At 48.8% G+C, this 25478-nt stretch overlaps 1 protein-coding gene across 17 annotated transcripts in view; it reads right to left on the reverse strand.

Moving 5' to 3' along the window:
- Positions 1-887: 887 nt before the first annotated feature.
- The window catches only part of EPB41L1 (erythrocyte membrane protein band 4.1 like 1), a 117341-nt gene continuing 92750 nt past the window's right edge, over positions 888-25478 (reverse strand). For 5 of the 17 annotated variants that reach the window (XM_016148356.2, XM_016148358.2, XM_016148355.2 and 2 more), the window contains 10 exons: positions 23304-25286; positions 22688-22795; positions 21220-21630; positions 19305-19406; positions 17632-17715; positions 13019-13105; positions 12084-12167; positions 9990-10070; positions 9578-9694; positions 888-4257 (listed from right to left, as the gene is read on the reverse strand). In XM_016148356.2, coding sequence (XP_016003842.2) covers positions 4249-4257; positions 9578-9694; positions 9990-10070; positions 12084-12167; positions 13019-13105; positions 17632-17715; positions 19305-19406; positions 21220-21630; positions 22688-22795; positions 23304-25286 — 3066 coding nt within the window. In that variant the 3' untranslated portion in view covers positions 888-4248. The remainder of the gene's footprint in view (positions 4258-9577; positions 9695-9989; positions 10071-12083; positions 12168-13018; positions 13106-17631; positions 17716-19304; positions 19407-21219; positions 21631-22687; positions 22796-23303; positions 25287-25478) is intronic. The other 12 variants (XM_016148365.2, XM_016148362.2, XM_016148360.2 and 9 more) reach the window with 8 other exon arrangements.

Below are 25478 nucleotides of genomic sequence, written 5' to 3' on the forward strand. Positions count from 1 at the left end.
ACGTTTTTTTAAAAACCAAGTCAATTTAAAGAAAAATGATAAATCAATAACAAGACAGGTGGCATGTACAGGAATATGGCAACATATGTGAAGGGGGCGGAAAAAGGCTGAGTTGGGGATCGCTGTGTATATTATCCACTAGGCTCCCACGGATGGGGTTGCAGGAAGAGCCCCCATTGTAGCTGCTCTTCTTTCACAAAGAGGAAGGACCAGGCTGTTCCTCCATATACCAAAGTCCTGTGTCCTAGTATCCATGTGCCTGCTGCTCCTGCTGCCTAGAATGCTCTTGCCCAAGTTTTTCACCTTACTGGATATTTCTCTTCATTCAGCTCAAAAATAACCTCCCTCAGGGAGGCCATAACTGGCCACTTTATTTAAGGTGGTCTTCAGTGACCATTCGCCCCATCCCACCATGCATTTCCTTCCTCGTGCTAATTACTCAGGAATTGTCTCTGACTGCTTGTCTATTTTGTTGTCTGTTTCCTCCACTACCCTGTGAGTTCCTGGAGGGCAGGGACTTAGTCTTGTTTGCTGTTGCACCTGGAAAGCCTAATGCAAGATCTGGACCACATTGGGAGCTGCAAATATTCGTTGAATGAAAGTGTTCTATGTTGAGATCTCTCCACAACGGTTTTAATCTTTCTCGAAATGCCTACGTGTACTAGTGAGAGAGAGAGAGAGAGAGAGAGAGAGAGAGAGAGAGAGAGAGAGAGAGAGAGAGAGAAGAAGAAGAAGAAGAAGAAGAAGAAGAAGAAGAAGAAGAAGAAGAAGAAGAAGAAGAAGAAGAAGAAGAAGAAGAAGAAGAAGAAAAAGAAGAAGAAGAAGGAGGAGGAGGAGGAGGAAGAAGAAGGAGGGAGGGAGAGAGAAAGGCGCTAAGACAGTTGTGGTTCAGCATCAAACACATTTATTTCACTTTTATTGAGTATACAAGAACAGAGAGCACACGCATACAGCACAGAGCACTGAGGTGCAGGAGCGCAGGGACCAGAGAGGAGAGAGGGGTGTGAGTAAAAAGGAACAGGACAGCATTGCAGTTGGTTGGTAAGGTGCTTAAAAAAAAAAAATTAAAGTGATGTTGCTCATGCAATTTCAGGCCAGTCTTGGAATGTGCTCGCAGGATTCAAAAACTGAAACAGGTCCTGGCACTTCCTGTACCCTCAGATGGAAAAGATCCCGAGAAAGCAAAACAAAATGAAAATTTATAGGATGGCAGAGCAGAAAAAGATCCTGGAGAGCATATAATTTATCCTCCTCATTTTATAAGTAGGGAAACTGAGGCCCCAAAGGGGGCACAGGACTAACTCAGGATGGCCACCCAGAACTCCTGACTGCCATCTGGGACTTTTTTTACTATGCTACATCGTCTCCTGGGTGGAGACGCAGCACAGAAAGGATGACAAATATTAAAAAGAAAAAAGGGAAAGTAAGTTGAAGACAGACAAGACAAACATCTATATTCTCTATGAAGAAAAGGATGTGGAGGAAACAGTGCCCTAGATTTCAGCTTTGCAGCTCCCCTTCTCCCTGGTGGCACTGCCTGCCTCTCTGTGGAGGAAGGTCAGAGCATCTGTGGGACAGAGATCTCCACAAACCCTGGCTGGCCCACGAGCTAAGCCTGGTCACTTCATTCCTGACTGAAGCCACATGCCCAGGTCCGTAGGCAGGTGTAGAACCCAGAGAAAATATTCTCCCTCTGAAGTGTGTCCAGTATGTTCAGGATGCCTGGTTCTAGCAAAGACAGGAGTGCCTGAGCCAAATTCCAGATGGCCCAGAGAAGAGCCACTCCAGCTCTTGGCCCAGAAAGAGTGGGAGTTCTCAGGTTGAGAAGGGCTGGAAGGGTTGTAAAATGAACCTGGTGCAAGGAAAGTGTGCTGTCACACTCAGGGAGTTGGAGCAGATGACGGGGCCTGCTCTGGAGGACTCTGCTATCTGAGCTCCAGGTTCAGAGCTCCCTGCCCTCTCTCCATCCCATTTTTGCCCACAGAGGCAGACTATTCTGGTTTCTTGTCCTGCCTCAGGTCAGCACCAGGTAAGCAGCTAAGCATATATATCCTCAGGGTAACGGAGAAGCAAGCCCGGGCTCTCTGGAAGGCCTCCCTGGGCAATGTCCAATAACTGGAGGGAATGCGGAAATGCTCTGAGGGGCCAGCCACAGTTGGAAGTGTAATGCTCATTCAGTGGGCTTCCCAGGTTCCAACCCTCCCCCTACCCCCACTCTCTCCTTCAGTCCAAGAATAGAGCCTGGCACCAGTAGATACTCAATAAATACGTGTTGAATGACTTTTATCAACTGCTTTAGAAGCAAGACTGAAGAGGTGAGGGGGGGACTCAGAAATTAAAGTGCAGTGGAGACAGACTCCCTCAGAAGGGGACTCATTGGGCTCAGAGAAGAAGCTTGTGGCAGGAAAGCCTGGGAAAGCCCCTGTATGCTAAGCTTTTGATCAGGTTTTCCCAAGGGCTTCTGCGGTCTCAAGGCAATTTTGGGGACTCTGAGGGCACAGGTACAGATGCTGACTCAAGGGGAGGTCTCCAAAGCCGGGGTCTTATACATCGACAGAGACTTTGAGCAGCACCAACTTCCATCCTCAGCTGGTTCTGTTGTAGGCAAAGCCTTCTGGAATGCACTTTTGACCTACCAGGACGCTCTTGTGTTCATGGTCTCTACCCTGGCTGCTTTGGCCCAGGAAGAAGAGAATAATTCAGACAGAATACAGGAGTGGTAAAGAAAAAGAGTTGGGAATTTTCAAAAAGCCAGGTCAAAGCCACCATCTACTGCAGTGACTAGGGGCATCGCCTCCCGTGGGATGGGGAGTTAGTTATGACAACTCAATCAGGGAAAGGCAAGACTTGGCAAAAAAGAAAAAAGAAAAAAGAAAAAAGAAACCAGTGGAGTGAAAACTGAGGCAAGCCCCTTAACTAGGGAGCTAGGGGACATTCTGCAGCAAGATCCTAACTCTGGACCCCATGCCTGAGCATAAACAAGGCCCTGGCTGCTGCTGCCCAGGGGAAAAGGCATCTTGGACTACATCCGTGTTTCTTCCTTCTTGCCAAACCCCTGTCTCTCCTTTTGGGGACCCTGCCCCTCCCCACCAAGCAACCAATGACAAACACCACACACTGTATTACTACACTGAACTGTCAGCTCCTACTGTGAGCAACCCAGAGCCAGAGTTTGGGTCTCCTTGGCTGGGCCAGTTCAGTGAGATCTAGGAACCTTGGAATACATCAATCACAGTCAGATAATTATAAATTTTAAATGTCAGCTTTATACTTACCAGCACTGTTTATTTTAATATTGGTTTCCCGTTATATGTAATATACATAACTTAAAAGCACATCCATACAAATCTCCTACAAGCTGCACCTTCATAATGAGAACCCATAAACACACAATGTCTACTTCCCTTCCTGTGGCTTGGTTTTCTGTTCTTGCTTTCTCTCTTTCTCATTTCAAGTGAGAGTCATCTGCAGTGGCCCTCAGCAGGACCAGGACACAGAGGGCGAAGGGTGCAGGGTTGGGAGAGAGAGGGAGGAGAGAGCCCAGACAGAAAATGATGACGAGACTTGTGAGAGGGAGAGGAGGTGGAAGAAAGGAAGGATTTTGCAGCCCAGTGTCAAGACCCAAAAAATAATAATCCAGTGTTCCTCCTCCTCCTTTCCAAGTGGGGAATTTCCTTTCTTTCTTGGAAAACGGTTGACAGTGCATGTCTTGCTGCTGCGACTTATCTTGCTTTGCTGCAAAAGGGTTTTCCTTTGCACTTGAGTAAGTGGGCAACAGACGCTGGAGAACAAATGGAATGTTCGTCCACTAGATGTAATGTGCAGAACCAGGGTTGTACTGTACTTCTACGATCTTCGTGGTCTGGCTTGCTTTTGCCGTTCCGCAGGGCTTCGAAGGAGAGAGCAAGGGATTATTGTCATCATAATTTTTTTTCCCTGAAAAATCCCACCAATTCTTCAATTTATCTGCAAAGGAAACGTAGGTGTTCAGATGTTGGTTGTTGCTGTTGGCCAATGCTCGGCCAGCCCTGGCAGCAGTGCAAGGACGCAGTGTTTCCTGTATATATATCTATATCTATATATATATATATCTATATATATATGCTTTTCCTTTCCCAGTCTCTCATCAGTGACAGTACGTTGCAGCTGGGACGTTGGTGTTGAGTCGGAGAATCCAGAATGAAGGCCCCTTCTTAATGGTTCTCTGGCTTGGGTTGGACCAGAAATGCCAGCATCTCTTCACGGAGGTCAGGATTCCTGGACCCAGAGTTGTGGGGGACACAAAGGAAGGAGGAAGACAAAGAAAAGTTAGTAACATTTGTCACCTAGATTTAAATACATGGCAAGAGGCTCTTTTAGCTAGCCTTTACCCTGTGTCTTTGCTTATGGCTTAGGAAGATACGGTGACTTGTCTAAGGCCACACAGCTTGTAAGTGATAGCTGAGAACTGAACTCCCATCTGTCTGCTGCCAAAGCCCAAGTGTATTTGCTTGTTTGTTTCCAGGGAGGTGGTGTATCTTCCTTTGGCCTGAAAATCTGTCCAAGTTTCCTTTAACACTGAGAAGCTAGGATTACACTCGTTTCACTTTTTCTTCCTATCATCTCTCAGTTCTAAGAAACATTTAGTCATGATTGCAGAAGTTGTTTGTTTTTCTTCTCTGTTCCCCAATGGGGCTGCCATGTCCTGGAGATTAAACCCAGAAAGCATTGTTTAGAAAAAGAAACTGAAGCCTGGATCCCAACACAAGTTTGACTCCAAAACTTAGTGGTTAAAGGGATGGGCTCTGCAAACCTGAATCCTGAGTTCAAATCCCACTCCATAGCATACCAGCTCTGTAATCTTGGGCAAGTTTCCTAACCTCTTTAGACCTCAGTTGCTCCCTCTGTAAACTGGGTACTACTGCATTCGAAACAAGGATCGGCATACAGTTAAGTGCTAAATAAATGCTGGCTGTTCTTGTTATTACTACAGTTGTTGATTTAACCACATGCTGTTCTGATCTTGAGAACAAGGGCTGTTGTTTACTTATTGTTGTCTTTCCAGTGATCAACACTATGTCAGCAAATAGCAACTACTATTAACAGGTGCATATCATTCCTACCTTTTATCACTCACATATGGTCAAGTACTAATACAATCATATAAATGTGATCCTGGCTTATTTGATAGATGAGAAAACTGAGGCCCAGATTCAATGACTAAGAAAGTTAGTTAGAACCTAAGGCTCCCACTTTGGAACAGGTCAATTATTTTTTTCCCCATTTAATCAAAAATTTTTAAGTAAGAAAGCTCTCAGAATCTAGGTAGCTAGGTGAATGTCATCCTCTTGGTTGACAGGGTTTAGGAGACAGGTCCTGTTTGAAGGCGGCAGGCCAGTGGGAGATGATGGAGCAGAAGCCACACATCTGGCCTGCGAGGTTGCAGAGAAGAGACTGTGAGATGAGTGTGCTTTCTACACTCACAGCAAGAACTTCAAGGAGAAAGAACTTCCAGAAGGAAGGCCGAATCAACTGGAATAGGGACAGATGTTTCCGGAGGACTCAGGGAGAGAAGAGAAGATGAAGACCAGCAAGATGGCCACCCCACATGGAAACAGGACCTTGTGTACCAGGCTGGTGGTGGAAGTTTAAGACTGACTTACTAAGGACTCTCATCATCCCTCAACATGGGAAAACCCTGAAGGACAGGAAGCAAGTTCACACTGCTGAGCACCTTCTGTGAGACACCACTCTGGTAGTCACTGCTATGGACTTCTTGTTTATGTTCCCCACCCCGACCTCCCGAAGTTCATGTGTTGAAACCCTAATACTCAAGGCAATTGTATTTGGAGTTGGGACCTTAGGTCAAAGGGTGGCGCCCTCACAAATGGGATTAGTGCCCTTATATAAAGAGACATGAGAGAGATTGTCTCTTTCTCTGCTCCTGGCCATGGGAGGACATATACAGAGGATGGCTGTCTGCAAACCAGGAAGTGGGCTCTCACCAGGAAATGAAATGACTGACATCTTGATCTTGGACTTCCTAGCCTCTATAACTCTGAGAAACAAATGTGCATTGTTTAAGCCACCCGGCCTATGGTATTCTATTACAGCAGCCTGACCTGAGACGGTCACAGGTCTTTGTTTATGATCACAGCTCCAATTTATAGATTCACGCTATTAACTCAGACGAGAAGACTGAGGCCCAGGGAGGTTCCTCTGAGCACACCACTATCATGGTGTTCCTGGCTCCAAAGCCTGAGTATATTCAATTCTGCTACTTCCTGAGGATTTCTGTCTGCCCTTTAACTTTGCTCATTGACCCATAAAGTCCCTGCCCTATAACTCAGTGGAAAAAGGATTCTGGGTACATGGGATATCTTCAACAGCCCATAGACACCTTAGAGGTACTAGGGACATCTAAAGAATATAGTTTTATAATTTATTCTTCTTAGTTTATTACGGCAGTCCAAACATGTAGCATTTTATTAGCCTACATTGAGTCAATAGTAATAATAGTCATAATTCGTTTTATTGAGCACTTACTATGTGCCAGGGACAGTGCTAACTACTACATACATATGACCTCAGTAAACCTGTGTGATAGAGAGTATGAAAAGTCAGTGTCATGACTTTTCTACTATAGAGCAGATGTAGAGTCTAACAGATGAAATCTGACTCTCTAATCCATCATGCTCCCAACTCTATGACTGTAAGTAAGTCACCTAATGTCTCAGAGTCTCAAGTGCCCTCAAATATAAAATGAATGAGCAGATAACAGTAGGTATGTCAATTGTATAGCCAGGTGCCTGAAACAGAGTAAGAACTCCATAATTAAAGCAGTTTGTTACTACTATGATTATCATCACCACCTGGCTGAGGAGGAGGCATGTTTGAGAAGGTTAAATAACTTGTTCCACGTCATGCAGCTAATAACAGGCAGGACTGAAATTTGAATCCAGGTCTTCAGGACAACAGAGCTCTTCCTTAGGGTACCAAGACACGTCCATCCATTAAACCAACATTCTCCAAGCACTTTAAAAGGGAGTTTTCTCATTCAGAGATCTCTCCCCCAGAATTAGTGAGTCTGACTATATTAAAAGTCAGAGGTGGTTCCTACTTGGTGATAATGAATAGTAAAGAATGTGGGAGGAAAAGGCAAGGGAGAAACATCCGCCTCTCCAGGACAACATAAAAAGGGTGACCTTTACAGAAGGATCCAAAAGAGAAAGACGGAGGGTGTATGATGGTGCATGGGACAATGGCATCAAAGAAATAACTAAAAGAGGAGCAAGAAGGTGGGAAGGAGACAGCCGAGGGAGCAGCGAGGTAGGCAGACGTGAAAGATGACATGGTGGTGGGGTGGGCAGGTGTGGAGACTGGGACAAGAGCTCTGAATGGCCAGGGAAAATGGGAAGGCAGGAGCCTGGGGGACTGGCTGAGGATGCTCCAGGAAAGATGAGGAGGAATGAGACAGGGAATAGAGAAGATATGACAGACACACAACAGACACTCTAGGAAAGCAAACAAACAGCCAGCGGACAATAAATGGATGGGGGCTTGCCCCATCTCTTCATTTTGCAAACGAGGAAACTGAGTCCCCATGAGGGAAGAAAATGACCCGCGGCCACACACCCGGTCAGTGGAATGGCAGGGATGGGCGTCAGGCCCCTGGATTTCCAGCACAGAGTTCTTTGCATCTGTGGCTCCAAACACCTGGCTGCACGTGGACTTCCTAAGGACCAAGGTGTAAGTAAAGATTCCCAGGTCCTGGCCCAGTGCTTCTAAACCAGACTTTACGGCAACGGTCCTCTATCATCTATGTTCCCCAGGTGATACTGCCAGCTCAGCACCGGCATGGCGCTCTACCACTCTGAGATCTGGGCAAGAAAAATCAAGAATAATTAAACAACTGAAGGGAAAGAAGTGACAGTCGCGTGCATGAAAGTCTGAGGAAAGCTGGAAGTTAGGCTCCACCCATGGTCCGTATACACTTCTAGACCAGCACTATCTGACAGAAGGTAAGAGTGAGAGACACATACGGAATTTTTAATTTTCTAGATTATAGATTTTCTAGACAATCTATTTTCCAAAGATTTCTAATTTTCTAAATTTTTTAAATAGAAAATGTTAATTTCCAAATTAAAATTCCAAAGTTTAATTTTTATTAAAAACAGTAAAAGGAGAAATTAATTTTAATCATATATTTTACTTAACCCAATATATCCAAACATTATCATTTTGACATGTAATCAATAGGAAAATTATCGAGATATTTTACATTCTTTTTTTTTTCATATTAAATCTTCAAAACTCTATATTTATTTTACTCTTAAAGCACCTCTCATTTCAGATTAGCCAATTTCAAGTGCTCGACAGCCCTGGGAGGCTAGTGACACCTACATTGTAAGAAAAGGAAAACCATTTCCATCATTGCAGAAAGTTCTATTGGACAACACAGTCCAGATGAGAGTCTGGCAATCTTTCAAAGTGGCAGGAAAATGTTTCAGTGTTTTTTCTTCAGACACAAAGCAGGTGGTAATCAAAGGAAGAGAAAGAAACTCTTGTATCTTTCTAGAAGGCATTGTTTTCATTTATCAGAGAAGAAGGCAAAAGGAGACCGGCTGTTTGGGAGGGTCTTTGAGATGGGCTTTTTTTTTCATTGTGATATAACATGTGAAATGTGTCACGAGCACAAATCTAAGTGTAGAGCTCGACAAATGTTTATATATGGATAAACCTGTTCAACCCACCCAATTCAAGAGGCTGCCATTTCCAGCACCCCAGAAAGCCCCCTCGTGACTCTGCACTGTTAATATCATATCCCAGAAATAACTACTATTCCGATTTTTATCATCATTGATTAGTTTTGCCTGTTTTTGAACTTCCTATGAATGGACTCAGTTTGTACCTTGTATGTCTGACTTATTTCACTCAACTCAGTGTCTGTGAGATTTTGTTATAAGTCTGACGAATTTCAGTAAAGTTCCAGAGAGACCAGAAGAACTCCTTCTTCAGTTTGGACCAAGGAAAGCCCTGTCTGCTGTACACCATCTCATTCCTTTTATTCACCAAGGTATTGATAGTCCGCGAGGAAATAGAAAAATATTGCGGCACCTGAGACCCTGGCCCTAGGTGCCTGAGAAGTCAGGGGTTTACAACCTAGCAAGACCGATGGGATCAAGGGCTTTGGTCAGCACACTTCCTCTGAGCAGTATCTGGTGACCTGTGATGGAGACAGAAACTCTGGGACGGGAATGTGGCACTAGGCCTGGTAGGACTTTTTCAGATTTCCAGCTCATAGGCCATGGCCAACAAGTTTCCACTGGCCTCCATCTGGCCCACCTAAGAACCCAGTCAATCGTCTCTGTCCTTTTCTTACCATTTCTAAACTCACTTTTCTGGGTCTGGGGCCTGAAACCTCAAAGAAGCCAAAGAACCGGGCTTCTTCCCCATTCTGATTCACTGTATTGGTGGAGGGGTCAAAGCTGTGCCAGGGACCAAGTCACGTGATGGGTTCTCAGATGGAAATGACCTCAGAGGATCTTACCACAGTTCCTTCCTCCCTCTCATGGCTGCTGAGCCTCATGAGCCTTACCTGTGGCTTCTTGTCCCTCTCCTCCGGGGATGGGTCTGTTTCTCTGTATACGACAGCTTTGGTTACCAGCATGTCAGGATGCTGCAGTTTGGCTTCCTTGATGGCCAAAGCCAGGGCCTGGTGGAGAAGAACAGCAAAGTGAGGAAACGTTGAATATCAAATATGGGAGAGACCACGGAGACCGACAAGCTGCTTAGTGCACAGCTGGGGAAACAGAGGAATGAAAGGGTCGTCGTCTGGCTCCTTCTGGTTCCCATTCAATAGCCCTTCCTTGCTGGCCCCTTGTCTGAACAGGGTCAGCAGAAGTGGACATCTTCTCAGCCCACAAGGGCAGCCATTCATGGGTAACCCAATATGGCAGGGACTGGGGACTGGCCAGTGCCACTGGGAATAACATTCCTTATCCTCATACCTGGTCTTGATCAACATCTTCGTCCCCAGTAATAATGATTCGCTTCTCGATCCTCGTCTCAGAAAACCCTCCTTTCACAGTCTGCAGGGGGAGAGGGAGCCAAGGTCAACTTTGAGTCCTGCTGGGACAATAGCCGCAAAAGGGGACCTATCCAAAGTATCTCTCAAGGGCATGGCTGGAACCAGCAGTCACCTTCTCTCCTGGCTCCCTCAGTTTTTTCCTTTTCTGGTTTTGGGACTTCAAAGGACAGATCTTGCCTGATAGCCACCACTCCCCCAGCTACCAAACTGCCTGCTCTAGGTCTTCCAAGCTCTGGTCAAATGCTGTCTCAGCCTCCCTGACCCTGGTGGGTGACCCTTCCACATTCCTTCCTCGGCACTTCCTGAGCACCAAGTTTGTATCTCTCATGGTTCTATGCTGACTTTTTGTATGGGACCTGGCATTGCTCACTAGGCTGGAGCTCTTGAAGGCAGCGGCTATCTTTTGTTCATCTCTGTATCCCTTCCTCCCCCACCACCCTGTCCAATCTGACCAGGGCAGGTGCTAAACGCAGATTTGTTGAATGAACACATGAATGAAATGTGAATGGTGACAAGGTTCTACCTTAAATGACTTTAAACAACACTACAAGAGAAATTTTGTTGATGAAACTGACAACCACCACTGTTTTCCAAAGGGCCAGGTTTGGGTGTGAGTTTAGAAGTAGAAATGGGGCAGGACCTAATTGCTTGACATATTAAAGGAGGGTGGTGGCTGAAGGAAGTCCCAGCTGGAGTCAGGAATGGACAGACAGAAGAGGAGGCTCCCAACTGGCAGTGCCAGGAGGAACTTCGGGAAGAAGAGTTTTCTGAGTTGTTTGCAGTGGGGTATGTGATGGAAAACCTTCCCATAAAGCTTCCAGTGAAGTCAACATTGCACACTAATGCTTTGGTGAGAGTGGGCGCTTTCTGGGGACTGTGCAGAGATGCCGAGTCCTACATAGCAGGGGGCAGAGCTGAGACAGTGTGTGTGTATAAAGGGCCAGTGCCACCTTCCAGACTTCTTTGGATGGCCTGGCAGAACCTGCAACTCAACCGGGCTCCCTGACCTCTCTCTTTCAGGGTTCCACCCTTCTGCCTTCCTCCTGGCCACTCAGGCATGGATGTGCCAGCCTGTCCTCAGCCCTGTGTCTTCACTGGCTGAGTCATGGCTGACACATCAGGAATGCCTCCCTTCTCGGCCCTTCCTCTTCCCTCCCTCGCTTTGACTCCCACCCTGGTCCAGGCCCTCCATCCCTAGTCTTTACATAATTCACTCTCTTCTTTCTCCCATCTACCTACACATCCTGGTGGGTCTAATCTCCTTTCCTTAAACCCCTTTTCACTGGGTCACTCTCTAGTTAAGAAACCCTGACAGCTTTCCAAAGGCTCTCAGACTCAGGCCCTCTGTCATCATATTTGTCCTGGAATATGTCTTATTTGTCTCTATTCTGCTTTCCCTGGCCCCAGTCCAACCTAATTTCCCACAGTTATGCCTCCACATGCTGCTTATTCCTGGCAGAGACCACAGCTCCTGTTTCCCACAACATGTATTGCTTACGGCCCCTCAAGTAGCCCCTCGCACAGAGGCCAGTATAAGTTTGATGCACACTAACATCTGCTCAGTGAAAGAACAAGCAAACACACAGCTTCTGCTTCGATATTCCACATTGTGTAGAGTGTCTGTCTCTGCCTTCTTCTCCCTCACAAGTCCTACCTGGCTTTCTAAGACCCTTCACAAACACCACTTTTTTCCAGAAGACCCTTCCTCACTCATTGAGCCTTCTTTATATCGCCTCTCTCTAAATCTCTCCAGCACTTAAGGTCTATAAGGCGCAAATGCCATGGTTCACTATTACTTCCAAGGAGATGGTCTTGTCCCCCAAGCCTGGCTGTCAGCGTTGAAAGGCAGGTCTATGACTATGATAACCCATAACACAGAACAAAGCACACAGCACTCCAGAGACTGGAACCACCACAGGTCTTCTCTGTCCATGTTATAAGGCAGAGCAAAGGCAATGACCTTCCCGAGCCCCACAGCCAGACTGGGGGCATATGGCACCCTGCTGCTACTCACTTTGGTAACATGGGTGGTGGTGGAGGTGGAGAGGGTTTCCGCAGTGGCGCCGTAGGTGCTGGTGAGGACATCTTTCCCGATGATCTGCAGAATATAACCACCCCCACCCTGGGGTCAGGTGAAGACTCTGGGCTCTGCAGGGTGGGGACAGGGGTGGGGTAAACCGAGGGACAAGCAGGGGTCCCATCGAGGTGAAGTTTGGAAGCCAAGATGCTACGAACCACTGAATCTTAAGAATTCGGAAATACTGGAATCTTCAGAGTGTTAGACTCACGAAATTCTCAAACTCTGGAATCTAAAATTCCTAGAACCTGAGATTCCTGAGGCTCAGAATCCTAACAAGAGCCTAAAATTTAAGAATCCTGGCATCTTGGAAGAATAAACAGAGGGATCCAAGGCAGAGAAAGGCCTCTTGATCCCCCACCCTCTCAGAACCACGAACATGCTCGCTCTGGGGCTAGATGATGAGAAGGACAGATCTGGAGAATGCAGGAGGTGCAGGAGACTTCACAGGTCAGACCCAGGCTCACGGGGCAGCCACCAACAGAGCCGGATCAAGTGTCCAAGCCTCTGGACTCCCAGTCCATCGCTCCTCCTGGTCAGTAAGGAGAGCAGATGCAATAGAGCTGTCACATCACAGGTACCACCGAGGGGAGGGGCCACTTCACCTTCACACTGCCAATGCCCTGCCTGCGTGTGTGTGTACGTGTGCATGCATGTGTGCGTGTGTGTGTATGAGGGTTGGAGGGCAATGGACGAGACTCTGGTGGGCTCCAAAATCTCTGTGGGCCTCTGAAAATGATGCGGCTTCCTGGTGCTGCACTTAAAAGAGGAGCCTCCTGGACTCTGTGCTGTACTTGCTTGGGCCACCTGTGGACCCGGGTCCACATTCTCAGTGTGGAGTCCCCTAGCCTGAGCTGGCCCTGCCCACTTACCGGAGAAAGAGAACGGATTTCCGTGGCCACCGTCTGTGGGCCTGGGATCATGGCAGCTGCCCCCTTCCCGGACTTGAGACTGTTCTCCTGGGGAAACAATAGTGCTCAGATGGCCAGGTCTCAGGTGGGTGGGCCCCAAGGGTGGCCGGAATACATGGCCCCGTAGCTCTCACGGCCACAAGGTCGAGTAGTGACATTAGAAGCAGAGAGCGGAAGGCATCCTTCAGTTCGGCCTCCTCTCATTTCTCACGCACTCACTCACTTATTCATACACTCACTCACTCGTATGCTTACGTACTAATACACACACTCGGTCCTTCAACAAACATTTAAAGAGCGGCTAGCATTAGGGACACTGTGGTGAACAAGACATGGTATTGCTCTCTGTAAGCACTAACCAAGGGGCTGAGTCAGTGAGGTTCTCATCCTGGCCTTGCCACATTCTAGCCGCATGACCTGGGGCAGAGCTACTTCTCCTCTATGGGCCTCATGGATTTACCTATAAAGAGGGACCCCTGCAATATAGGTTTATCAGTGATAACAAATGTCCCATTCTGGTGGGGGATGTTGATCACGGGGGAAGCTGTGTAAAAGTGGGGACAGGGAATATATGGGAAATCTCTGTACCTCCCTCTCAATTTTGCTATGAATCTAAAACTGCTCTGAAAAAATTATCTTAAAATTATTTTTTTAAAAGGAACATCTGCCCCACTCTCACAGAGATGTTAGGAGGCTAACAGAGGAGAAAGCAATAGGATTAATATAGGTGTATAGGCCAGCTATTAGTAACAATAACAGCTATTGTTTTCTGACTACTTGCTATGTACTAGGTATTATCGTGAGGATGCATTATCTCATTTAATCCTCAGAACAAATCATTTTAAAATTCCTGTTTTGTAGTTGAGAAACTGCAGGGCCAGAGAATATTAAGTGGCTTGTTCAAGTTCCCCAGCAAATTAGTGAAAGACCCCAGAGTCACATCCACATTTGTCAGACTCCAAGTCCAACACGCTCCTTCTGCAACGCCCCTCTGCCCTTGGAATTCTTACCCTTGAGCCAGCTCTCCTGGTCTTATGTTGGATTCTGGCTGCCAGATAATCGTGGAATTGGCCCTGGCCTTACTGGCCCACATCGAGCAAGGGGCCCAGCCAGCAGCCAGACTCTACCTCCCACTTTCTGCACCATCTCAGGGCTCAGCCTTGACTGTCCAGAGGCCCAGAGCTGTGTCCATTCTGCAGCTGCCCAGCGGCCGGATCCTGGTCCTGGTCTGTGCCTGCAACTAGATCTGGACTTCTGCCTGCTGGGGGGGTGGGTGAGGACAGAAACCCTCAGCCTTTGCCCTGCCTGCTCCCCATGCCTGTCAGTGACCTGGTCACCTGGTACACCATTCACAAGCACTTATTCAGATGGAGCCCCAAAATGTGGCATCAGCAGCAGTCCTTAAAAGGACAGCCTTCCAGGCTCAATGCTTCCTTTCTCTCGGCTTAGGAAACAGCCACTAGGCACTTTGTCAGTCCAGGCCATTCTCCCCTAAAACCTCTTCTGCCACTGCTTTCTCTTTCTTGGGCAAAGCCTCACCTCCACCTTCACACCGAAAACAGAGGCCACAAACGGGGACATGGGTCATTCAAAACAAGGCATCATCATCTGTTCTGCTTGTCTCTCCTGTATCTTGAACAATCAATCCTCTCTCCTACCTCGAGGAGGAGCAGCTTCTCTCCTGACCAGGGCGATGGCACCATCTCTGCTCTGGACCCTTCCTCCCATGCACTCTGAGCTCCTCTCCTCCTCGCCATCCTCTCTCTGGGCCCCCTGAGCCACTCAAGGCTTCCTCATCAAGGCCACCATTCCTTATCTCTTTAGCTGTAGCCCACTTGTGTCCTAGACATTTTCCCCCGGAAATGTCCCATAGGCACTTGGACTCATCAGATCCAAGATGGAATGTGCTACCTCCTCTCGCCCCTGACACGTAGCTGAGCTGAAAGGGCACTCTGTCCAGTGCTCTGTGTTTACATCAGTGCTTCTCGGACTTAAGGGGCATCACATGGAAGACATGTGAAGGCAAAGACTGCTGGGCCCCATGTCAGAGTTTCTGAGTCAATACATCTGGGGCGAGGCCCGAGAATTCGCCTTTCTAACAGGTTCCCAGGACTGCAGTTTGAGAATGAGTGGGCTGGTGAGCAACATCACCAGCCCATCTTTTCTTCTGTCACCTGAACGCTCTATCAATGAGCGAATCCTGCGCTTTCCTCCTCCAGGCCTCCCTTAAGCCCGCCCCTCTCCTCGGCATCTACCTCCTCACACTCTGGCTCTGCACCAGCCCCTACACCAGTTCCCTGCCTTCTCTTTCAGTCGCCCCTAATAGCACGTGGGCTCAGGGATACTGTCTGTCTCCTTCAGTGCTGGATTCACATTGCCTGGCACAGTACTTCACACAGCGTGGGTGTTCAGTAAATATTTGCTGAAGAAAGGAGGAAGGAAAGGAGAGAAGGAGAAAGAAAAAAAAGGAACGCACACCCCAAGGAATTTTTGCTTCAGTCATGTTCCACAAAGGTTGCCAGAGTAACCTTTCTAAAGCACAGAAATTCACATTTTGTTGACCTCACGCCCCTACGTAAAAAGTTCAAGTGATTCTCCATGGTCTCCGGGATGGAATTTAACGTCGCACATGACATTTGAGACCCTTCAAGCCCTGGCCCAGCCCTCCTTTCCAGCCTCTTCTCCCCCTTCCCTTCCCCCGCATACCTGACATCTCACTTCGCTGACCAAATACTAAGCCCCTTCACACCCTTGCCTTGGCGCCTGCTGTTCCCACAGCCTGGACTGCACTTTAATTTTATCCTTCAAGCATAGCTCGGATGTCACTGTTTGGATAAAGCCGCCCCTGGCTCCTATGGTATCGCCCACACCTCTTCTCCCCATGCTCCCTGGGAAAGCATAATGATGAAGACAGCAAAGAAATGAGGGCCACTCACATCGCAGACCGTGTACTGTGGTACTGAGCTCTCTCCCGAGGGCTTCACACCGATTCCCCTAGCTCATCCTCGCATCGACCATTCCACAGATGTGCGATTATTGCCCCTCACCCCACTTTACAGAAGTGGAAAGTGAGGTTTGGAGAGGTTCAGGTAACTTGCCCAAGGTCATCCAGCCAGGAAGTGGGAGAGCTGGGCCTTGTTCACCACTGTGTGCCCAGGACCAAAACACTGGGGCACAGCACATCAAATCTGCCCATGATTGTTATGTGGACAAACGAATTCTAGCAGGCAGTATCTTCTCTTCAACTCTGTGTCCCCGTACTGGCACATAGAGACTAATTAATAAATGTTTTGGTAACAAATGAATGGGCAATGGATGGATGAGTAAATGAATGATGTAACTGCCTACGCATCATAGCATGAACTGAATTAAATTTAGCCCTATAGGCAACCTGATGCCTTGTGGGGAAGGGTTGAGGGGAGAGGAGGAACTGAGAGACCAGGGAGAAAATTGTGCGAGCTGGTAACTGGTTTGGGTTTATTTATCTTAAAATCTTTGTTTACTCAAAACCTACCTGGCGAGGTAGTCTAAATTAATGTAATTCTCTTCCTATGTGTACATCTGGGGTTTGGCAAGAGAAAGTATTTGATAACTTCCTGACAGCTCAAGACAGCTCTGACCCAGGCACTGATACATGCCCCAGCTCCAGCCCAAGCTCCTACCCTAGCCCCAGACACATGCATCCAGTTTCCACAATAATCGGGATGAGGGAACAGAGTAGAATGATTGAGGTGGACAGTAGGGCTTTCAGAGTCAGAATGCCTGGGTTTGACCTGGTTCTACTACTAATTGGTTGTGTGACCTTAGATAAGTCACTTAACCTCTCTGAACTTCAGTTTCCTCATCTGTAAAGGATGGAGATGAAAAAGAGCATCCACCTCACAGTTTTTGTGAGGACCAATGAGATCATTGCTCAGCACTAAAACCTGTGTACTAAATGCTATCTGTTCTATGTCATCATTAAAGGATGTTACTGGACTCTCTTAAGAACTTGTGAACCAGGCAGAATCGGATTATTCCCATTTTACAGATGAGGAGACCTGAAGCCAAGGACCTCCCCTCCATAGGTCAGACAGCAAATAAGCAGCAGAACCACAGAGTCTCTCGGAAGAAGGTCCAAAATCCTGAGCCTCTAAATTAGGTTCACCACACACCTACTGACCAGTACTACTGAAGTACTGACATCTACTGACCAAGGCGAGGAAGTACCTGAGACTTGAGAAAATGGATATCCTCCAGGAGGATGGGTCCTCCAGAAAGACTTTCAGGCAAAATCCTTGGGCTTCGCCAATAATCAAATAATCAAATAGTACTATCTTTCCTTTACCCCTGCTATAACTGAGATGGCCCAGATAACTGAGACCCACAGATTCCACCTCCCACATTATTCAATTTGGAAAACTGAGGTCTGGCCGGATGCCCTTTGGCAACTACGACTAAACCTATGTCCCAGGCCCGACACAGGAGGGCAGATGAGGACTTCCCACCGCAGCCGGTGGTGTTGGCTTGTTATCTGGCTGTTTCGGGGGGCAAGGGCGCTGGTCAGAGAGGAAAACCTCCTGGGTCTTACTTACCATGGTAGTCGATATGGTCTCCGTGGTGATGGAGGGAGCAGTTGTTATGAACTCCTTACCCCCTGGGGCAGTCCCATCAACCTGCTGGCCAGAGGAGGAGTCATGAGAGAGAGAGCAAGCAAGAGGGAGAATCAAATACACCTGTAGCATCTGTCACCTGGGCTCACAGCATTCCCAGTTACAAAGTGACAGGCTGAGTGAATGAACATGCACTTGGTGGAGGTGGTGGCCACACAGAGACCAAATTACAGAGGGGTCTCATAGGTCCTCCAGTTCATTTCAATGGTCTTATTTGATGAAAGGAAAATAATCCTTGACAATTTGACCAATTCTAGTCAAATTTCAATGCATGTACTTTTTGATTTGGTGATCCCATTGCTAGGAATTCACCCTTTGGATATAAACTTTGAAATTTTGCCAAGAAGTGTGAACAAGGAAGTTCACTGCAGCACTCACAGATGCTGCAAAAGACAAAAACAAGCACAGATCCACTGATGGGAGACTGCGTGAAAAATTAGGGTCCACTCCTGAGTGGGATAAGGAAGAGTAAGGTGGGTTCACACATGCCAGCAAGGAGTGATCTCCAAGAAAATTATTTTTTAAAAGTAAGTGTAAAAGAGAACAATCTCTTTTCAGTAAAAAATTTAAATATCTAGAGATGTAAGTATATATGTTGGTATATGCATACATATTTCTCTGGGAATCACAAGAAAAATTTCAATTTGTTCTGTTTGAATTTTGTTACTGTGAATATTTTGTTGTTGTTTTGTTTTGATGCCAGTAAGAATTACTGAGCTGTGGAATTTGGACCCATTTTTAGTTTTCTTTATCTTTCTCTGTGTGAAAACAAATCCACAGTCTCGACCGCTGTGCTAGCAGCCTCATAAACCCCTATGTCTGTTATAAAAGTGGGAGGAAAACATTCTGGAAACGACAGAGTTGCCCATGCTGTGTTGGTTTAAATTTAATTTTAGTTTTTGAGACAAACACTGGTCTCCAGGGCAAAAAAGCCCTCGGGGCGGCAGTTCTTCTGGCCAAGAAGAACCAAAACCCACAATCTCGAAGCTTAAAAACCACAAAAGGAACTTAGGAAATGCACTCTAAGTAGTGTGCTTGTGTCGATTCATGACAGTAACTTTCTGCAGGGTATTAAGTACATTTCATCTTGCTAAAACAAATTTTTCTTTCAGTTTGTTCGGTTTGTCAATCTGATATAGAACCCTTATTCATAAAAAAACAACCCAGTGTGAGCCATTCTGACTCGAGCTGGATTGGGTCTGACCCCTTCTCTCCCCAAGCAGCCTGCGGGATACCTGGGGTACAGGAAACCTCTCCAACTCCTTCAAACAGTCTGAAGCCACGATCCTAATCCACTAGCCACTAGTCCCTATAAAACTCCCAGAAGGACAGCGGAAACATGACCGTTCTGATTTTACAGATGGAGAAGTTGACATTTTAAGAGGTATAGTCTGCCCGGGACAGGAACCCATTCCACTGCCCATTCCCAGAGCTCAGAGAGGACAAGAAAGCTCTGAAGAGCATCAGAGTTAAAATGGGGGCTCTGGGGAAGCCAAGGTGGCAAGGGTTGGCCAAAGGGCTGTCCATGGTGGGGATCCCAGCCCCAAATGCCTCCTTATACTTGTGTTCAGGATACGCTGGAAGACACCGGTTACCTGGGTGTCCACAGTGGTGGCTCTGGTCTGCAGTACAGCCTCCGGCTCGATCTTCTTCCTGATGGCCAGGCTGCTGACTGTCATGGTTTCTGTTTTCACAGGCTGTAGGGAGACGAGACATTCCGTAACTCAAGCCCAGGCATGAGTCCCACTCACAGGCAGCTGTGGTATAGGATTATCTCCCACCCCTGCAGCTGGCCAAGTCTCCAGAAGGGTATGCCGATCAAGCCAAAAGAGGGTTGGCGTGACATCACAGACTAACAGCTCAAAAGAAGAGCCAGAACGGCCGGCAGCACCCAGACAGGCCTGCGGCCACACAACCTGGTGGTGACTACGTGCTGCGCTTTAGGCGACCATTGAGTGAATATCTACTATTCAGTCAAATGCTCTATGCCAAACCCCACACTAAGTATTTTCTCTACATAGGTAACGTCGCTGAATCCGGAACGACTGCAGTGGTTATGCCACCACCTCCTAGCTGCTTCATTTGAACTGTTCTTTAGAGCAGGAGTCACACCCCTGGAGGCCCACGGGGGCCACGCAGGAGATATAAACAGGCGGGCTTGTTGAGGACTGGGGTGAACTGGAGAGCACATGCGGTTCCGCTCAGGTTCGGCCGACTGTGGCCATGGCTTCTGAATGACTGGATCATCTGACCTTTTTTAATGATATGAAAGAACTCCTGGATTTTATATTCAATATCCTGGTTTTTGAATCAAGGTCAAAGAAAACACATCTGCTAGCCAGATCTGGCCCAGAGCCACCAGTTTACAACCTCTACTCTAAAAGTTTGAAGTTAAAGGATCAGTTTCTTCTGAGTCTTCCACTGGGTCTAGTTCATGGCAATATATACAGCAGGTATTAACATACGTGAGCTGAATGAATGAATGAATGAAAGCTAGCTTGTCATCTGGCTGGGAGGGTGGTGAGAGGAGATTCTTAGAGATGTTCGTAACCTGGAGATCTATCCATTCACTCAATCATCTATTAGTGCCTGGCGTGTGAAGGCTTAGAGAAACTGCCACCTGGTAGGAAAGCAGACCTGCTGGTCACTAACCTGACTACTTGGGATACTGCCAGGAGATAAGCATTACCAAGCAAGGGGGTTGTGGAGGGGACAATACTTCTGCCCAGGGTGGTCAGGAAAGTGTTTACTAGGAAATTGACATCTAAACGCTATTCTGGAATATGAGAAGTTTGCAAGGCAGAGAAAGGAAGGAAAACCCTTTTATCCAGAAGATACAGTATAGAGTAAAAGCCCAGCTTATCTTTCAATGCCTAGAGGATAGGGACATGGGAGTGTGGTAGGAGGCAGGCTGGGGCTGGAAGAGATGAGGGAGCAAAGGAATAATGTGACAAAGACCTTCTGGAGGGAAGACGCAAAGCAAAGAGGCCCAGACACAATCTACCCCTGTGCCCCCTCGGTGACGATGTTTTCTCTTCTCTAGGAGTTTCCACTGCTGCCCCAGGGCCAGTTGGATTGAGACTGCTTCCCCTTCCCTGGGAAGCCCAGGCTCCAGGGAGAGGAGGCCAGGGCAGGATCAGCAGAAACCATCGACTTGCAGACCAGGCCGGGGGAGGCCCCACGAGTCCACGAGCACATGCTCTCTGCAGTGCCATGCAACACAGGCAGGAGAGGAGCAGCCGACTAAGACCAGACTGCCTATCGCCGCTTGAAGCGATGGGGCGACAGGGTTAAAACGCCAAGGAGTGCATGTTAGGGGTAACCCGAGATGGCAAACATGCGCGCACAGAACCATGCTGGTCTGTGGAGGGACAGTCATGCAACATGAGAGAGCTCCAGGTTGAGGGACTCTGGGCTGCAGGCTGGTGGCTTAGTCTTCTCACAGATGGCCCAGGGCCCTCTGAACATGCAGTGCCCCATGGGCCCAGTCTCGATGATGCTCCACAGTACCTCAAACTGGGGCATATCCGGGGTGGAGCAGGCCCCTCGATCCGGGCTGTCCTCGATGCCCCCGGACTCATCATCCTGGCTGGGGCCCCTCTTGCTGAGATCCCGGGAGAACACCAGGCCCTCGGTTTCTGAGTCGCTTTTGTCTCGGTCGAGCTCAGGTAGACTGCGGGAGAAGTCTTCGAAGGCGCTGCCATGGTAGTCACCAATGACCGTGAAGTCGACCTCAGCCTCCAGGCTGGATGTGGAGCTGACTGTGATGCTGGAGCACTTACGCTCAATGGCCAGGTGGTTGTCCTTCAGGAACACTGCGTCCCTCTCCTGGTCCTGGTCCTCGTCTCCTGTGTCACTCTCTGGGGCCCTGGGGCGTGGTGGTTTGACTTTCTCTTCCGAGCCCTCCCTCAGCCCTGCTCTCTACGGCCAGATAAAATCAAAGGAACAGGGGTGCGGGGCGAGAGGGAGAGAAAGAGAAAGAGAGAAATCAAGATGGTGAATGACAGAAGAAATCTTGGGGCCACGTTGATGTCCCAAATGGAAGAGAAGGTCAGGAAACAAAAAAACACCCCCAGGGAAAGGTTCTCTGACATCATAACAAGCTTTAAAAAACTGAAAACTCCACGGGAGTGGGAATGCTCCTTTCCGAGGGTCTCCTGCTGATGGCAAAGCAAGTACAAAGCAAACATCCTGCCAGTTGTCCTGGACAGGAGGCTCCATCCAACATTTGGATCTGGGAGCTAATCGGAAGCAGCATTGCGCACAAGGCAGGGATGGGAGCCTGGGTCCCAGGACCATCCGTGCAGGCTGACATCGAGAGAGAACCACAGAGGGAAACCCAGGGATCAGGGACGCCCAGGCTGGGGAGGCAGAGGGGCTGGAGCCAAGTGCTTTCAAGAACAAAGAGGAAGCCAGCACGGTTTGTCAATTCCACTGAGTCTCCATGGGAGGGGTCGGCATCGTCTTGAGGGAGGAACAATATGGGGTAATTCCGGGGAGCTGGGTGCTATATCGGTTCAACCCTGAGCTCCACGAGTAGGTGGATGGGCAGACCACGGGGTAGAGGTTCTGGTCCCATCAGTGTAATTGACAACAGCAGGCCAAGGAAATGCCGGAGGGGAACCAGCAACTCTTGTCTGACATACATACCTCTCAACTGTCAGGGATTAAACACCATACACATTTGGGGCTGGTTCATGACATTCCTTTTTAAGACCAATCTAACACCCACCAAATATTTTTGTAAGTATTTGGCTTCAGGTTCTAGAGATTCAGTGCACTTAGAAAGTCACTTGCTTAACAAGCGTCCACTGAGCCAGTTTCTGGAAGGTTGAGAGGTGTGAGGACACACTGCAGACAAGCCAGAGTTGAGCTTCCACATGAAGCGCTGCCAGAGCAGGTGGGAATCTAAGGCAGAGATGCACCCAGGCCAGACGAAGACGACCGGGTGATCCGGGCACCAAGGGGCTACAGAGACCTGAGGGCCTGAGGGACTGGCGAATCTCAGACGCCCCCCTTTCCCAGGGGGGTTTGCTGCTAAACTGGTGACGTGCTTCTCTTCCCTGACCGCGTCTCCGGATTTGTTCTGGATTAGAGAAGATAGTTAGTCTTAAGGAGGCAGGAGAGAACTTGGCACTGGGATGGAGCGGGAACCAGAAGTGAAGGATGGAAACTGCTAGACTGTCAGCTTCTCCAAGGCAGGAGAACCAGGGAAGGGAAAGGATGAAGGAAGGTCACTGGACAAGCCAAGCAAAACAGGTAGAAACCTGGCAGGGGAGGGGCAGCAAGGCAAAGCAAGTATGTAGTTTGCTGGCAGTGGTACCGCCTTCTCTACTGGGGCTGTGTGACCCTCTGGGCACCAGGTCACCAAAAGCTGAGGGTCTCTATGGCGAAGCTAACATAGGCCAAGCGGATGAACCCGTCATTCTGCCTGGGCTACACTCAGGCCCATTTAGGGAAAAGAACTCATAGGGAAGAACAAGCAGCCTACGATTGCACTAACGGCGAGGGGCTAATAAAACATGCTTCTAAAGAGCTACGCGGCATGCGGTCAGCTCCCCCTGCTGGGGGCAGCATCAGGGGCAGGGGCTCACGTGGCCAGTTGCCCCAGTAGCTTCCTCCAGCGTAGTTTCACAGCCCGAATCTGGGGAGATGAGTTCGGGCTCCATGCATCCTTCGTGGTGGCTTGTGGCAGACGTGCCCTCCCTGAAGTATCTGGTAGCAGGTGGCATCACTGAGAAATGTGCGGCCTTGGGGCTGGCAATGTCCCCTGGGGGCTGGAGTTGGACGAAGCCCAGGTCCAAAAGCTGAGTGCGCTGTTGCTCTACCTGCCCTAGGGAGGCCTCCGAAGACAACTCACTTGGAAGGAGCCTTGTTTCGCCGTGACTCACTCGGCGAGTTTCGGCTCCATGGGTCTCAAAGATCCGAATTTTGTTGGCCACCGAGGTCTTGCTAATATCTTCCAGGGAGCCCTCTTGGCCCCCAGTCTGGAAAGGAGTCATCTCCTTTTGCTTCCCTGCAGGGAACCCTAACCTCAGGGGCACAGCCCCCTCGATTTCTTCAAGGACAACTCTAGGCTTTCTGCTGGTGACGGGAGGTGCTCTGCGCTCACCTCTGTCCAGAGTTGCCACTGGCTCTACTTGGTCCTTGGGCTCCGAGCTCTCTTTAGGAGGATGGGTATGTTTGAGAAACATAGGGGATTCTTCTCCAAAGGGTTCCCTGAGCTGCAAAGGTTCCCCTAACCCACGAGGGGCTGGGCTTGGAGAAGCTTCCTCTGGAGGTGCCTGTGCCTGAAAGGGACCGGAGGAGGTTGGGAGTGGGTTGATCACCTCCATCTGAAGAAACGCCATCTGAACCTTGCTGTCCTCCGTCGCAGGTTCTCCTGTTTGGGTGTGAAGTCCCCTGTCTTTGGGCAGGAAGTTTCCTCTGTCTGGTTTGGCTGGCTTCCATGGAAGGGCACAAGGCGGGAGGTCTGGGTGCACACTACCTGCTCTGTGAGGTGAGTGGTTCTTCCATCCTGCCAGGGGACTTTTCTCAGCCTGTCCCATCAAATCTCCACTGCTAGTGCCCTCTTCCTCTGTGGCGATCATGGATGCTGGGTGGGTAAATTCTCCTTCCACCCCCCGCCCAGCCTCTTCCCAGTCCTCAGAACATGTCTGCCCTGCGGAAGGTCTCTTACTGAAGTGCTCGAAAAAGATCTCCAGGTCATTCGGTCTTTGGCGGTTCCTGCGGGGTCCCATCCCTTCCTCCAAGGAAGCTGTGTGGGCTTCGCTGCCTTCATCCTTGTTCCTGCTGGAGGCTGCAGCAGAGCCTCCCAGGTCCAAGGAACTCAGCTCAGAGCTCACCGCAAGCTCCTCTGAGAGCTCCGGCCTTGTCTCGCCTCCAGGAGGGGCTTCCAGGTGCTCTTCTCTCTTCTCCAGTGGTGGAGGGAGGATTTGGTCTTCAAAATCTTTCTCCCCGTAGTTTAAATAGAAGCTCCTCTCTGCCAAGGAAGTATCTGTTTCATCGCTTGAGTCGGCTGTGGCTTCCACATGGGCTGGGTCCAGCAGAAATGACTTGAGTCCTCCCTTGTCAGAGGCTGGAGAGGGGACATCCGCCTCTGCTGGCCTGGCCCCCGGGACAGTGGTTCTTCCACAAGTCTGGAACTCCTCCAGCGGCTTCCTCAGCTCCATCTGGCCCTCCAGCTGACCACCTGAGACACAGAGCTTTCTGATGGTTGCCTCCCCAGTGCTCGCCCTGAACTGGGAGCTCTCAAGGAGCTTTTCTGCTTGTGTGCATCCTCCTGGGCCTTCTCCGACCGAGGGGCCTTCCTTCCACACTGACTCGAAGTCTTCAGGACTTGCGATCATTCTTCCTTTTTGCTGAGTGTTCGCTCTTCTGGCCCCCACCATTTCTTCTGTGGCCACTTCAACTTTGAACTTGTCTACCAGGACGTCTACCTTGGAGAGTCTGCCATCAGCAAGGATATCTGCGAGGCCTGCCTCACTTTCGTCCTGCTGCGTGGCGGCCACTTTTAGGAGTCTGAGTTCTTCTGGCCTACTGTACTTTCTTTCAATAAGTACCCAATGCTCTGAACCCTGTGTTTCAATCAGAGCAAGGAGAGTTAACATGAAATATCAGGCACCTGAAGAGCGGGTCACCTTTTCCCTCTGCAAGGAGGGATTCATCTACCACTGAGAGGTCAACACATCCCCAGAACTGGCTGGGGAGAGGAAGGTATGACAATGCCAGCCAGCCTCATCAAGGCTCCTCTTCCCATCAAAACACTC

Source organism: Rousettus aegyptiacus, unplaced genomic scaffold, assembly GCF_014176215.1.
Source record: "Rousettus aegyptiacus isolate mRouAeg1 unplaced genomic scaffold, mRouAeg1.p scaffold_m13_p_12, whole genome shotgun sequence".
NCBI lineage: Eukaryota > Metazoa > Chordata > Mammalia > Chiroptera > Pteropodidae > Rousettus > Rousettus aegyptiacus.